Below are 16,398 nucleotides of genomic sequence, written 5' to 3'. Positions count from 1 at the left end.
ACCGTGTTAGCCAGGATGGTCTCGATCTCCTGACCTCATTATACGCCCGTCTTGGCCTCCCAAAGTGCTGGGATTACAGGCGTGAGCCACTGCGCCGGCCTACAGCAGTGATGCTAAGGAAACAGCAATACTGTATGTATGGGAGCCGGGACTCAGGGGCTGCCACGTCCACGGCACCCGTCACTGAGCCACACAGCAAGACTTTAGGTAGGCGTGACCTGTTTTCACTGGTGCCCAGTTCTCCCTTCCCTCTGAGCAGTTAAGAAAAACACACATCCGAACAAGTTGGCTACCATTCAAAACAGGCTATTCAGGCTATTAATTTATATAAACAGGCTGTTTATATAAATTAAGCAATAAAATTTAAGACACACTGATATGAGAACACAATTTGGCTCACGTGTCTGAAGAGTCGAGTTTTCTTAGAACATGAATGTACTCTTTCATTCAAAACAATTATGAAAGTTATAAGAAATTCAGAAAATCTTGCCTTATAGTCAAACTGATTAAAATTAAATTCATTTTCGGCCGGGCGCGGTGGCTCACTCCTGTAATCCCAGCACTTTGGGAGGCCGAGGCAGGCAGATAACAAGGTCAGGAATTCGAGACCAGCCTGACCAACATGGTGAAACCCCATCTCTACTAAGACTACAAAAAGTAGTCAGAGGTGGTGGAATGCGCCTGTAATCCCAGCTCCTTGAGCAGCTGAGGCAGGAGAATTGCTTGGACCAGGAGGCGGAGGTTGCAGTAGACAAAATTGTACCACTGCACTCCAGCCTGGGTGACAGAGCAAGACTCCATCTCAAAAAAAAAAAAAAAAAAATCATTTTCTATATAAAATTTTATTGAAAATTAACTTTAACATTAACAAAAATAAAATGTGGTTTTCTCTTAAAAAAAAAAAAAAAAAGGAAAAGAAAAACACATATCCCTGCTCCCACAAGTCGCTTGCGTAAGGGAGCATCTTAGCGGGTGCCCAACGCTGCCTCTTCCCTGCGGCGGCTGCCAGAGTCACCTTGTTAAGCAAGGGCGGCCCGACGCCACCACGCAGGGACAGCAGGGCTGCCCTGAGCACGATCTGGGCTTATCGTGGACCTTTATGAGGGAGAAGCAAATCGCTGCGTTGTAAGCCAAATAAATAAATAAATAAAAATAAATAAAAATAAAAAGACAAACAGGCAGGAACCTGCCGTCCACAGGCAACCGCAGTGCCTCCCAGCGCCCAGGAGGGGGCGACGGCGCGCCTCAGAACGGCAAAGACGCGGCTCCAGCTGCGGGGCCCACCCGCGAGGGTTCCACAGCCAGGCAGGTCTCCACGCTCGAGGGTCACGCGCCTCACACTTCAGTCTAGAAACCGAGGAACCCGAAGCTTCGGTGTCTGGGGATTCCACCTATGGATCCTCAGCCCATCAGAAGTGAAAGCTGAGTCTCGTTACAACACAAGCACACGCCAGCACCCGCCACACGCCAGCACCCGCCACACGCCAGCACCCGCCACACACTACCCCTCAACACACACCACCCCTCAACACACACCACCTGCCAGCACACACTACACACCAGTGCACACACTGGCACACACCGGCACATGCCAGCACATACCCCACATGCCACATGCGAGCACACACCACACACCACCCCTCAACACACACCACCTGCCAGCACACACTACACACCGGTGCACACACCGGCACATGCCAGCACATGCCAGCACATACCACACACACCACATGCGAGCACACACCACACGCATCAGCAAACGCCAGTATACAACAGCACACACTACACACCGGTGCACACACCAGCACATGCCAGCACATACCCCACACACCGTATGCGAGCACACACCACACGCATCAGCAAACGCCAGTATACAACAGCACACAGCACACACCAGCACACATGCAGGGTTCACAAGGCTCGGCTGCCCACTGGTGAGCAGATGGCCGTGAAGACAACATCACGTCCCGGTGAACCAAAACAGCTTAACGTTGGCCCCACGTTCAACTGGCGTGGGGAGGATTTGCCACAGATGCCATTTCAGGAACAACCGAGGCGCAGAGGCTCCTCTGTCTACAGTGAGGGGAGGGGCCTGCCCAGAGGCCCACGCTGGCTGACTGGTCCCTGACACACACAGTCCCACGTCATACACACCACACCACACACATCAAACGTATCTAATTTATACACACCACACCACACACACACACACCACCCCCCACATATGATTCATATACACACACCACACACACACGCACATTTGTAATTTATGCACACCACCCCCACATATATGATTCATATACACGTACCACACACCACACATCTTTACATACATGATTTATATACACACACCACACATATATACTTTATACACACATATAATTTATACATGTGTATAAATGACACATTATACCACATACCCCACACCAAACCCACATTTTGCACACACATGCATTTATAATTTATACACACATACCACACACATAGTTCAACACACACACCACACACACATAATTTACACACACCATACCCCACACACCACACACATTTATGCACACCACACACATCACACACTATGCCATACACATATGTAATTTATACACACACCACGCTATACACACACTCCCACACACACTACCCCACATGAATATACAAATTTTTACACACATACTACACACATATAATTTATACACACTTATATTATATACACACTATACTGCACGTACCACACCCACACACAACACACACAACACATAATTTACACATAATGCACACACATACACCACACATGCACACATAACACACCATGTGCACATCACATGTACCACATACATAATACACACCACACATACACACCCCACATGAACACACACACACATACCCCACATACGGGTTTTATTATATGTCTGTTATATACATTATGAAATATATAAACATAAGAATTAAAAATGATAAGATAAAAAGTAAAGATAAATAAAAATTCTACTTTTTTCTGCACCCCAGGGTGTCACCCTGAGCATCTGCCTCCTGGAGCTGACTCAAGTCACTTGAAGGCCCTCAGCCCAGAGGCCAGCCCTGGGGACAGAAGAGCCCTGCAGCCATCCTGCACACACTGGCCCTGCTTCCCTGCGGCCCCAGGCATCACCACCCATGCAGGAGGAAGGAGGACCAGCCCCATGCGGTGCAGAGCCTGGCGTTATGATGGCATGGCCACAGGGGCGCGCGGGGACACTGCTGCTCCTCCAACAGCGAAGCGGTCAGTGACCTGAATAGCTGAAGCCTTAGAAGTTCAAAGCGAGTATTTATTAAACTACGATTGGGCAAAATAAAGGCAGCGGCAGGGAGGGTGGCTGATGGGAAATCTCTCTGTGGGGAGCTGCATGGCACCCGAGGCGGAGGCACCGTGCGGCTTGGCAGGCGGCCCGGCTCCTCCACGGCCAGTGCTGACCTTGGGCAGCTACTCTGACTGCCCAGTCTTGGACCACCACTAACCACCCAAGGATGAGAGCGAGATGTGCCTCAAGGGCTCCTCTCGTGAAGATGACTGAGGCCAGCTGTGGCCAGGATCCAGCACAAGGCCACCGGCTGCTATTATCCCACCTCATGTCCTGTCCCAGCCTGCCATCTGGACCGTCCAGGGCCCCGGTCAGTCACCGCAGTCTCCACGGTCCACAGTGGCTCAGAGCTCCCTCCCAGGGGTTTTAGGCACATAAGGGAGAGAACTCTCCACTCATGGTCTCACTCACGCCAGGTCAGGAGAAGAGCGCCTCCGCCTCTAATTAGCCAGTCCTTGAACTTCAGAAGGGAGTGTGACCTAGCTTGTGTTTATGTTCACAAACCCTTTCCGGAAACCTTCTAGAGTGTGGCCAGAAGAACTGAGTGGTGGTGTGTTTTGCTTTGTTTAATTTGTACGTGCTCAGGTTCTCGCTATTAGAATGTAGAGGGCCTGTAGCCACCATGGGCAGGCTAGGCTGACCAGGACACACGCCCAGTAGGCTGTGGTTGGACTGCAAATATGGAAACGCATATAGTGACAGCTCTGTGCAGCTTTACCAGGCAAGGAGGGCCTTGCCTTTCTGCACACACTTGAATGAAACCAGAGACTGACAAGCTCAACAAGGGCCATCCAGCACAGTTTCTTCGTGCCTCAAAAGTCTGCCTGAAATGATGATTTATGCTGGAATTAAGGTCACAACCTCAACCTGGGCTTTAAGTCAATAGGATTTCTGGGTGGATTTTCTCTTCTGTGTAAGCCAGAGAAGCCTGGAGAGTCCAAGGGCAGCAATGGCTCAGTGGCGGCACCCACAGCCCTGACTGTGGGGAAAGAGACATGCTGCCCGGGGGAAAGCCGCTAGTACCCTTCAGAGCAAGCCCCAGGCTCCTCCTGGGGTCTGGACACACCACTCCTGTTTTATTTCATTGGGACAGGACTGGCGCCCCATAGCACGGAAGCCCCAACTCTCAAGACGGGGTTTAAAAAAGCCTCTTTGGCCCAACGTGGTGGCTCACGCCTGTAATCCCAGCACTTTGGGAGGCCGAGGTGGGCAGATCACCGGAGGTCAGGAGTTCAAGTCCAGCCTGGACAATATGGTAAAACCCCGTCTCTACCAAAAAAATACGAAATTAGCCAGGCGTGGTGGCGGGCACCTGTAACCCCAGCTACTCAGGAGGCTGAGGCAGGAGAATCGCTTGAACCGGGGAGGCGGAGGTTGCAGTGAGCCAAGATTGAGCCACTGCACTCCAGCCTGGCTGACAGGATGAAACTCCGTCTCCAAGGGAAAAAAAAAAAAAATCAAACAGGTTCTTCCTCTCCCTTCACCACTGTCTCCTTCAGACACTATGGTCCCTCGCGTGCTGGGGCTGCCATTGCCAGGGCCAGCAGAAAGCCACTCCCATCACCAGTGCTGCTTCAGGCCAGAGGCTCTGCAGGGGGTCCCGTCCTGCCCACCAAGAGACCTGCCCGGGTTTCACCCCTGGGTGAGAAGTCAGCACCGCATGCCCCCCAGGTCGTGTGACTGCGGGACCCAGGAGACTTATGGAGCCCAGTGGGGTTTGAGACCAGGCCCGGGAAGGGACAGAGCGTCTTACAGAGGGAACTGCAGGGGCTTCCCAAGAAGGCAGAAGGAGAGGACGGAGGTGGCTCCCAATGCCAGGTCAACGATGTCCCCAAAGGAACAAAACACACTGTGGGCAACGGTGAGTCTCCCCACGCATCCCCCGTGTCTCCGTGTCCTCTCTGTGGCCTGCATCCCGAGCCCCGGACGAGTCCTGCAGGGCCTCTCCCGTGTCTGTTTAGTGGGGCAGGGCTGCAGACGGGCCTTCTGTGTGGGTTCCACCCCGTGGGACTGTGGGACATGGCGCCTGGACCCAGCCGCCCTCCTGGCCTCTGCCCAGTGCAAACTCAGGAAGGTATGGGGGGCGGCCCAAGAGTCGCAGGGTCTGGCCTCACCTCACGCACATGTCCGCCTCGTACTTCTTCCCGTAGAGGATCCCCAGCAGGGACGGGTTCTTGTTTCCTCTGAAGTTCAGGGTTACGTCATAGACAGCTGCGACTGTGGGAGGAGACGGGAGGGTAGGTGACCCAGCCCGGGCGGCTGCACGGTCACTGCCAGAGGGAAATGCAGGTTCCACCTGGGACCCGGCCCATCCTGGAGAGAATATGCCAGGGGCCTGGCCCCGTCCTGGGGAGAACACGCCGGGACCTCTTCTCCGAGTTTTCTTTCCCTCTTTTTGCCTCGTTCTCCTCTGCTGGGGAGGGCACTTAGTGGCTGACGTTTCCCACGGGTACTGACGCTGTGAGCGGGACCCTGCTGTCTGGCCTCTGCTGTCTGGCCTCTGCTGTCTGACCTCTGCTATCTGACCCCTGCTGTCTGGCTGTTTTCTGTTCTTTGTCCCTTTCTTTTATTTCGACTCCTTTTGGATTAATAGGATATAATAATGATTATTTCCCCTTCATAAGGTTTTACATTATGTATTTTTTATTATTTTAATTGTTTCTCGTGAATTAGCATTTTATCACCTCAAAACCTGACGCGGGACCTTGTGGCGCCGACCCCCTCACTTGATTCCTTTCTCACTTTCGCTCTCCTGTGTTTCACATGGAATGCACTATTCTTTTTTTTTTTTAAGAAATCACTATTTTCCGTGAGCACAGCGGTGGCCCCGGCTCGGGCAGTCTGGGGCCTACCTGTCCCCCGGAGGCACTTGACCGCGGTGGTGAAGCCCTTCGTCCGCGGCAGCAGGTGGTACTTGAGGACGGGAAGCCCCTTAGCAGCCGCCACCTCCATGCTGACACGGTGCTTGGTCTCTGTGAAGCGCGTCCCCTCGCAGTACAGGAGAAACTAGGATCGACACGGAGACAGAGGGTCACCCTGCAGAGCAGCTGGGGCAGGCGCATGTCCAGGCCACACCTGCCTCTCTGACAGGTAGCAAAGGTTGTGGCTGAATTTGTGGAAATCTTGCTTTAGCGAGCAGCATGGGTTAGGACTGAAAGGTTCTTTTATTCTAGGGCCAGAGTCTGCACTCCAATCACACATGTTCACTCACACAGGAGAGATCTCCAGAAAGAACTTTCCAGAAAGAAGTGAGACATGAAGGTGTGTCGGGGCAGCAGCCTCTGATCAGTGTGAAAACAGAGAGGGTTTCATCCACTTGCCACAGCGTGAGTTAGAAATGTTAACAGCAGGCCAGGCATGGTGGCTCAACCCTATAATCCCAGCACTTTGGGAGGCCAAGGCGGGTGGATCATGAGGTCAGGCGTTCGAGACCAGCCTGGCCAACATGGTGAAACCCCATCTCTACTAAAATACAAAAATTAGCTGGTCGTGGTGGTGTGCGCCTGTAATCCCGGTGCGGGGGCTGAGGGAGGAGAACTACTGGAACCCGTGAGGCAGAGGTTGTGGTGAGCTGAGATCACGCCACTGCACTCTAGCCTGGACGACAGAGTAAGACTCCATATCAAAATTAAAAAAAGAAATGCTAACAGCAGGCTGGCAAGGTGGCTCATGCCTATAATCCCAGCACTTTGGGAGGCCGAGGCAGGTGGATTACCTGAGGTCAGGAGTTTGAGACCAGCCTGGCCAACATGGTGAAACCCCATCTCTAGTAAAAATACAAAAAATTAGCCAGGTGTGGTGGTGTGCACCTGTAATCTTAGCTATTTGGAAGGCTGAGACAGGAGAATTGCTTGAACCTGGGAGGTGGAGGTTGCAGTGACCCGAGATTGCGCCATAGAATTCCAACCTGGGTGACAGAGCAAGACTCCATCTTAAAACAAAACAAACCAAAAAACCAAAAAAAAACAAAACCCAGAAATGCTAACAGCACAGGCAGCCCATTTTCCAATACAGACCAGGAAGAAGGGACAGAAAAAGGGATGGGGACGCATACTGAGCAGGGCAGGCACAGCCAGGGCTCGCTGGGGGCACCCTGGCCTGCCCCTCCCCCGCCAGGTCCCCTTAGGATGGCCTGGTCAGAGCTGGGATTTCGGTGAACAGCAGGGAGGTGGCTCAAGAGAAGCCTCCACACCTGCAGCTCAGATGGGGAGCTCTGGCCCCATGGAAACAGTGCCCCGTGTGCAGAGGCTCTCCTGGGGTTTCCAGCCTGGGACGCGGGCAGTGGTCGTGGCCGCCTCCCAGCACGCAGGGTGTCAGGCCGCTCTGCGCACTCACCCACATGTACTCAGGGTAGTCGGACAGGCGCTTCAGCCCTTCGATGACTGTGTCCCGGTCCTCCTCCCACTTCCGCTTGCAGAACACGATCTCCAGAAAGTACCACGTCCAGCCGATGAGGGGCACGTAGAGCAGCTCCTTCTTAGCGAGGACCTTGGAGCTCTGGAGGGAGGAGAAGGAGGGGCACTGGGCACTTCAGCATCAGACAGAGGCCAGGGGCTTGGCCAGGCTCCCGGCGCACCCAGCTCCTGCGTGGTGTTGCTCTGGGAGTCACGGTTTTGTGGCTCAGGGTGTCTGTTGTGAATGAGGACTTGGCTTCTGAGAGTGAGTGGGCTGCCCCAGAAATGAGGAAACTGAGGCTCAGGCTTGGCTGGGGGGCCTCAGGGAGGGTGGGTGAGCCCGATGCAGAGGGTACCAGGCTTCCTGGGGGTGGCCTGGGGGTGCTGCCTCACACAGGGGCTCTGACTGCAACGAAATTCCTCTGCCAGCATCGGGGAGTAGTTTAGGTTTTATCCGAGGCAGCTTGGCTAATGGAAGTGGTTCTGCGGGGATGCAGGTGGGGTCATCTCAAAGGCAAAGGCCATGATGAGAAAGGAGGGCACAGCTCGGGGACAGCTGAGGCCATGCGGGCCAGGGCCCCTCAAGTAGCCAGGCACCACTGCCCAGCTCAAAGAGACGCCCCAGGAGGAACACTCAGGGACTCGGACCCCAGGGGCCTCTCCATCACCACGCCAGGGACTCCCCTGCTCCCCCAGCCCTTTCCCTGGGAACCCCAAGTCTCCCCCAGCCTGGGATGGGACCCCCACTGCCCCCACCCACTCTGCAGGGCCCTCCTGCTCACCCCTGGCACCCCCTACTCCCCTAGCTCCTCCCTGGGACCCCTGCCACTCTCAGCAACTTCGACTCGGGAGTGGTTTTACCTTTTTGCTGACCATACCTTTGCTTATCTTTATTATCTCGACTTTGACGATTTTACTCTTTAGCTCTTTCGGTTCTTTACGATTTCCGGATTTTCTTGATTAACCTTTGTCTTCCTTTGACCTTTGTTTCACTTTAGTTTCCTTTTGACTTTACATTTTACCTTTGTCTTTTACTTTGATTCATATTTCCGACTTATTAGTTTTGTTTTTCCTTTGTCTCTTGTTTACTTTTATTTTCCGATTCCTTTATCGATTTTACTTTTGTCTTTCTCGAATCCTTTGACGACTCCCAGCCCTCCCAGGACCCCCCTCGCCTCACCCTTTTTAGCCCTACTCCCGACCACCCCACCCCACTCAGCCCAGCCCTCCCGGACTCCCTGCCTCACCCCCAGCCTTCCAGGGACTCCCTCCCCGCCACCACACCCCTCAGCCCTCCCCAGGCCCCTCACACCCCGGCCCTCCCCGGCCCCGCCACCCTGTGCACCAAGCCACACATGGTCCACTCCACAGAGGGAAGTTTTCTCTGATCTGAAGTTGTGGTTGAGGATGATGACCGCATGCTCCTTCCCCTGAAGCCCACTGTGGCCTGTCCCAGGAACATGTGCACTCCGTGCAGGACCACCACTCCAGCAGCATGACCAGCTCTGTGGACAGAGGGAGGGCGTCGGCACTGGTGGGACCCCTCCTCCTGGGATGGTCGGGGAGCACCCGCAGGAGACACCTACGCTATTTTCATCCAGAGCGGAAGTCTCTGCTAAACATGAGTTTTGATGACTTACATTGAGCATGTTTTATGAAATTACAATGACCTCTAAGCAACTGTTGGGAGGAGATAGACAGAAGGTAGCAGCAGAAAAGGGGAGAACTGCCACTCTGCAAGGAGACACTGATCTTTACGCCCAATTACGATGCTCACGTGCGCCTTGGTGTGGCCGAGTACTGCACAGCCACACCCCCGAGATGCGCAGGAAGATGAAAAATGTTGCCAGATGATTAGGAAGCAGAATACAACCACTCATGTCCGCAGAACAGACAGTGGGAGAAAATGCAAAGCGCTGGGTGGAATGGAATTATAGATGATCGAGTAATAGGAATTACACTTTCTCTTAAAACTTGCTTTGGGGTTACACTGGTTTTCCATATTTTAAAAAAGGTCATGTGAGGTCTAGCCCACCCCCAGGAAGGCTGACTGGGAGTGCCCTACGGGGCTTGCTGCTGGGCAGGCGGCCAGAGGCCTGCAGGGCCCCCAGAGACAGCAGGGCGCACCTGACCCCGTGGGTGCTGGCATGTGAGGGGTGCCAGTCCCTGCTTTGGGTGCTTGTCCCCCGCCCACTCACGGGGTCTTGGAGCCTCCTCCCTCGGTCCCTTCCCCTGGCTCAGGCCCCGTGGGCTGAAGACGCGCTTCCCAGGAGTGCGGGGGGGCCCGTGGCTGGGAACTCTGTTTGCAGGCAGGAGACCTGCGCGCCTGTGGGGACTCTGGGGACGCTGGGAACACGGCATTGTCTGTCTCCTGATGGGGACTCCGGGACGCCCGCATTCACCTTCAGGAGAACTGCAGGGCTGAAGAGTTCCATGGTGAGAACCACACATCTTTGTCACACGCAGGCCTCAGAGGGAGAGAGTCCCGTTCAGAGGGCCGTGTAGGGAAGGACAAGAGGGAGGCCAAGCAGGTGGGCGTGTTGTCGGCCGCCGGAGTCTCGTGCCCCCCAGCCAGTCGTCCGGGAAGGACGGCCTCACAGAACCAGGATGCGGCTTCCAGCTCAGGACGGCCGCAGGTTTCTTGGGCTGGACACCAGCCCAGCTCTGAAGTGTAGGCTCTCTGCAAGGCCATCGCCCTGGGCTTCTTTTATACCAGTTATTTATAAAGGACACTAGAGACCAATTCCAAAGACATCCTGTACGGGTGAACAAGGGGCCGCTACCCGAGATCACGCAGCTCAGCCCAGGATGGCCAGAGACGCCTGCAGACAGTGTGCAGATGCAGGGAAGTGTCTTCCCAGGGGTCACGACGCTGTGTACACACGCAGGCAAGCAGAAAGGACGCAGAAAGGAGAGAGGGAACTCAGGGTTTGTGGGGGCACCAAGGTACCCCAATTCCTTTAAAAGAGAAAGGTCGCCTGTGGGCAGAGGCAGTGGGTGGGAGGAAGTCCTGCATGTGGGGAGAAGACCTGCTAACCAAGCCCCACAGCAGGCCTGGCCTGGCAGGGGCGCCCCCACCACTGGCTTGCCCCTGGCAAGTGCTCGAGACCTCTGCCTTTAGGGTCAAGCCCGGTGAGGGCTGGAGAGGAGGAAAGAACTGAACGAGAGCCCACACAGCCAGCCAGACACAGGCACACTCCCCATGAGTGTTCTGGAGGGACAAGCTGTGCTGTCTGGACAATGGTCCCATCCAAAGGTCACCTGTGGCAAGCCCAGGGGCAGGTTGCCCTTTTCCCTTGCCGTTGGCATGCGAGGGCAGCCTTCAGCAGATCTCAGGACCCCTCAGCCGACGCTGGCTAACTGCAGACAGCTGTCAGAGTGGGCATCTGTAAACTGTCTTGCAGGGTGGGCGTCTCCTGGGCCCGACATGAAATTCCTTTCATCATTTCCTTCACTCAAATATATGCTTCCCTAAAGCACAATGAGTAAGCCAGCCGTAGCCTATTTTTCAACCACTGATATTAAAAAATCTAAAATTCTGGCCAGGTGCAGTGGCTCAAACCTGTAATCCCAGCACTTTGGAAGGCCAAGACAGGAGGATCACTTGAGGCCAGGAATTTAAGACCAGCTGTGGCAGCATGGCAAAAGCCCATCTCTACTTACAAATACAAAAATGAGCTGGGTGTGGTGGCAGGCACCTGTAATCCCAGCTCCTCGGGGGACTGGGGCATGAGAATCACCGGAACCTCAGAAGATGGAGGTTGAAGTGAGCTAAGATCACACCACTGCACTCCAGCCAGGGCAACAGAGAGACTCTGTCTAAAAAAAAAAACCCAAAAAACAAAAAACAGACAACAACAAACAAACAAACAAACAAAAAAACTAAAATTCACCCAATAATACTAACAATTTATCACGCATTGCTGTGCACCTGCTGTGCGTGCTGATTTAGGCTTCATAATACAGCTCAAAGGCAGGTGGTTTTGTCTGTGCTCAGCAGATGAGAAAGTTGAGGTTTAGACACTGAAGCCCTGACCGAGGTCCGCAGGGAGGGAGGAGCCTGGGCCAGGCTCTTTAAATGGCTCCAAACCTGCACCCTTCGCCCCAGCACCTACAGCTCTGCAGGTCAGATGACAGCAGAGACACTGGCAGTGAGTTCAAAACGGGCAGCAAGAAGGTACCCGGCATTAAGAACGAGAATAGGAATGAAGAAAATAAAACAGTGGTTCAGAGTCATTAAAAACCACTGTGGCTGGTGCGGTGGCTCACGCCTGTAATCCCAGCAGCCCAGCAGGCTGAGGCAGGAGGATCACAGGAGCCTAGGAGGTCGAGACCAGCCTCGGCAACATGGCAAAACCCTGTCTCTACAAAAAGTACAAAATTAGCTGGGCATGGTGGTGCACACCTGTGGTCTCAGCGACTCAGGAGGCTGAGGTGGGAGGACTGCTTGAGCCCAGGAGGTGGAGGTTGCAGGGAGCCAAGATCACACCACTGCACGCCAGCCTGAGCAACAGAGCAAGACCCTGTCTCAAAAACAAACAGCGACAAAGCCACTGTGATGTCTGCTCTCACCATACGTCACTGAACTGGAAAAAGCTTCCACATAGCTCTGACTGGAGAAGGGCTCCCACAAACGTATTCATGGAAATACATCTAAGTGAAGAAAATCCCAAATCCAACGAGTCATAGAGGGAATTCACACACCCACGCAAGCCCAGCAGATGGAGAGGCCGATTACTTTTGTTTTTACTGAGGTGCTTTTCTTGTGTATTTGTGGTCATTCCAAATATCTGGGAATTTTGTATTGATCTTCTTAATGTATACCTCAATATTCCTTATTTTAATGCTTTTTTCTAGTTTCTATTTTCTTGAATTAAAAAAAAGAGATTTGCCTTTTCTTTCATCTTTTTCTAATACTTTGGAAGTTATGTTTGATCTCTCTTTTTTCCTATCCTATACTTAACAAAGTTACCATTAAAATCTGAACCTGGGCTGGGCGCTCACGCCTGTAATCCCAGCACTTTGGGAGGCCGAGGCGGGTGGATCACCCAAGGTCAGGAGTTTGAGACCAGCCTGGGCAACATGGTGAAACACCATCTCTAATAAAAATAAAAATAAAAATAAATTAGCTAAGTGTGGTAGCGGGCACCTGTAATATCAGCTACTCGGGAGGCTGAGGCAAGCGAATTTCTAGAACTTGGGAAGTGGAGGTTGCAGTGAGCTGAGATTGCACCACTGCATTCCAGCCTGGGCAACAGATCAAGATTCCACCTCACAAAAAAAAAAAAAAAAAATCTGAATGCGCTTCCTGACAAACACAGAGTACCCCACCTTGGATACTCTGGTCCTGATACCTGGGCTATGCTGCCCACCATTTCAGACCTGCCTTTCTCCAACCTCACAATTTGGGCATCGTTGTTTATTTATTTATTTATTTATTTTCTTTTTTTTGAGACAGAGTCTCGCTCTGCCACCCAAGGTGGAGTGCAGTGGTGCAATCTCAGCTCACTGCAGCCTCCACCTCCCAGGTTCAAGTGATTCTCCTGCCTCTGCCTCCCGAGTAGCTGGGATCATAGGTGCCCCCCACCATGCCAGGCTAATTTTCATATTTTTAATAGAGATGGGGTTTCACCGTGTTGACCAGGCTGGTCTTGAACTCCTGACCTCAGGTGATCCACCTGCCTCAGCCTCCCAAAGTACTGGGATTAGAGGCGTGAGCCACCACACCCCGCCAGGCATAGTTTTTAGTTTACATAGGGTTTAGATTCATCCACCTCCTAATTTCTTTGGCTACTATTCTTTCTTGAAAATTAAACCCCACTTTAATAATTTTTGTTCTTACTGAAACACATCTTTAAAAAATATTTAAGTGAAGATCTACGGGCAGTAAAAGCTCTCATTTTTTTGGAGTGCACCACTTTTTATTTCATTTGCACTCTTGAACGACACAGAGTGCTAGGTTGGCCATTTTCCAGCACATTGAGGACCTTCCACCGTCTCCCACCACTGCTGCCTGCCATGAGAAATCTGCTGTCGGCCTCACTGCTGACCATCTAGCGTGGTTCTCCAGCTTTCCTCTCTGGGGATTTGAGGACCTCCTCATCTTTTTTTGAGACAGAGTCTCACTGTCACCCAGGCTGGAGTGCAGTGATGCAATCTTGGCTCACTGCAACCTCCACCACCCATGTTCAAACGATTCTCCTGCCTCAACTGCCCAAGTAGCCGGGATTAGACACGTGCCACCAGGCTCAGCTAATTTTTGTATTTTTAGTAGAGACAGGTTTTCACCATGTTGGCCAGGCTGGTCTCAAACTCCTGACCTCAAGTGATCCTCCTGCCTCAGCTTCCCAGAGTGCTGGGATTAGAGGCGTGAGCCACTATGCCGGGCTCCTCCTTGTCTCTGATGGTCTGTGATGCCCCAGGGCCTGCCTAGGTGTGGATTTCTGTGCATTTGCCCTGCTTGGTGTACATGGGCTCCCTGTAACTGCAGAATCGTACCTTCCTCAGTTCAGGAGGTCCTCAGGCATCCTCTCTTCCTACGTGGCTTCTCCTGTTCTCTCCTTTGGGGGTGGGGGCCAAAGCCCTATTTTATGAAGCTTCTCATTCTGTCCTTACATCTTTTCAGTCCTATTTCACATTTTTCATCTCCTTTGTGGTCAATGGATGATTTCTTCACATTGATGTCTGGTGTACCCATTCTCTCATTAACTGTGTCTAATCTGATACAAAATCCATCCGTGAGTTTTTGCTTTAAAATATCAACAGTTTTCATTGATAGCAGTTCTACTTGGTTCTTTTCCAAGTCGGGGCACTTTGGGTGGTCTTTGGTCTACATCTGCTGTTTACATTGTCATTCTTGATTATGAACTCCTATTTAACTTTTCTTAATCTGTGGGATTCTTCAGGCCTAAATAAGAGACTTTCCCCAGAGTGTACTTTCGTTTGCCTCTGCTGAGACCCACGGTGTTAACCTAGCTTGTCTCATGGCCTCGCTCAAGAGTCCTGGTTTAGCTTCAGCTCCCTCTGTTACAGCTGCCCAAGGGTTAGGCTCCTCAAAGGCAGTGCTGACGTTCCATTTTCGCACACACACCCTGTTTTTTGCTAAAGGGATTGGTGGAAGGGTGGAGCTGAGAGGTTTTTCTTTCCTTACTGTGAGCCCAGAAATGCATTAAAAAGCCAGTTTCATCCAGGATTTAGCTGTTTTTTAGTATTTTAGCTTCAGAATATTGCTAGAAAGTAAGAGTCTGTAATTTAGTTTTCATTAGTTAATATTTGCCCTTTTTGTATGTATTCATCTTATCCAGTTATACTTATGAATAACTCATTTGTATATTTTATATTATAGCATTTCCAATTCTTCCTTCCCACAAAAAAAGCAGCCTTTTATTTAAAAAAACAAACAACAAAAAAATCAGGAACTGAAGCTATAACACATTTGTTTTTATTTTTATTTTTTATTATTTCTTTTTTTGAGATGGGGTCTCACTCCGTTGCCCAGGCTGGAGTGCAGTGGTGCAATCTCGGCTCACTGCAAGCTCCTCCTCCTGGGTTCACGCCATTCTCCTGCCTCAACCTCCCGAGTAGCTGGGACCACAGGCACCTGCTACCATGCCTGGCTAGTTTTTTGTATTTTTAGTAGAGACAGGGTTTCACCATGTTAGCCAGGATGGTCTCGATCTCCTGAACTCATGATCCACCCACCTCGGCCTCCCAGAGTGCTGGGATTACAGGCTTGAGCCACCGCGCCCGGCCGGTATAACACACGTGACAAGCTGGTCTAAGGGCTGAGTCACTAGTCTTTCTGCAGACAGTGGAGTGTCCTAGGCATAGAAAGTTAGCTGGCATAGGCCGGGCACGGTGGCTCATGCCTGTAATCCCAGCACTTTGGGAGGCCGAGGTGGGTGGATCACGAGGTCAGAAGATCGAGACCATCCTGGCTAACATGGTGAAACCCCGTCTCTACTAAAAATACAAAAAAAATTAGCTGGGCGTGGTGGCAGGTGCCTGTAGTCCCACCTACTCAGGAGGCTGAGGCAGGAGAATGGCGTGAACCCAGGAGGCAGAGCTTATAGTGAGCTGAGATCGCACCACTGCACTTCAGCCTGGGTGACAGAGCGAGACTCTCTCAAAAAAAAAAAAAGTTAGCTGACATAAACAGCCTTTTCAGCAGTGCTACCAGCTCCAGAATTGGAAGGAGATCGTGGAGACAAGGTTACAGGCCCACCATTTCCCATATGAGACAAAGTGTGTATGTGCTCACTGTTTCCCATAGAAACAAAGTGTATCTGGGACCCAAGGTTTCCCATATGAGACAAAGTGTTTACAGCTGGGCTCACCGTTTCCCATATGAAACAAAGTGTACAGGCACTCATGCAAAAACATGGAAACAGCATGAGAGTGTGAAATAAAACGTAAGAATCCCCTCCTTTCCCCACTCCCTGGATATCAGCACCACGCAGTTTTCTCGGGCATCCTTCTGAGATTTTTCTTTTTCTTTTTTTTTAAGACAGAGTCCTGCTCTGTTGCCCAGGCTGGTGTGATCTCGGCTCACTGCAACTTCCACCTCCCAGGTTCAAGCAGTTCTCCTGCCTCAGCTTCTCGAGTCGCTGGGATTACAGGCGTACGCCACCATGCTCAGCTAATTTTTAGAAATTAATTAATTAATTAAT

General features: G+C 51.9%; 1 protein-coding gene across 1 annotated transcript in view; it reads right to left on the bottom strand.

Annotated features, from left to right (window-relative positions):
• AGPAT3 (1-acylglycerol-3-phosphate O-acyltransferase 3) overlaps window positions 1–16,398 on the bottom strand; it is a 28,553-nt gene that overhangs the window by 10,617 nt on the left and 1,538 nt on the right. Inside the window, 5 exon segments of the mRNA XM_031665786.1 lie at window positions 5,450–5,552; window positions 6,188–6,341; window positions 7,671–7,856; window positions 9,085–9,160; window positions 9,162–9,234. Coding sequence (XP_031521646.1) covers window positions 5,450–5,552; window positions 6,188–6,341; window positions 7,671–7,856; window positions 9,085–9,160; window positions 9,162–9,226 — 584 coding nt within the window. The 5' untranslated portion in view covers window positions 9,227–9,234.

This window comes from Papio anubis, chromosome 4, assembly GCF_008728515.1.
Source record: "Papio anubis isolate 15944 chromosome 4, Panubis1.0, whole genome shotgun sequence".
Taxonomy (NCBI): Eukaryota; Metazoa; Chordata; class Mammalia; order Primates; family Cercopithecidae; genus Papio; species Papio anubis.
Note: the sequence above shows the minus strand (reverse complement) of the source record. Positions and strands in the feature narration are given on the sequence as shown.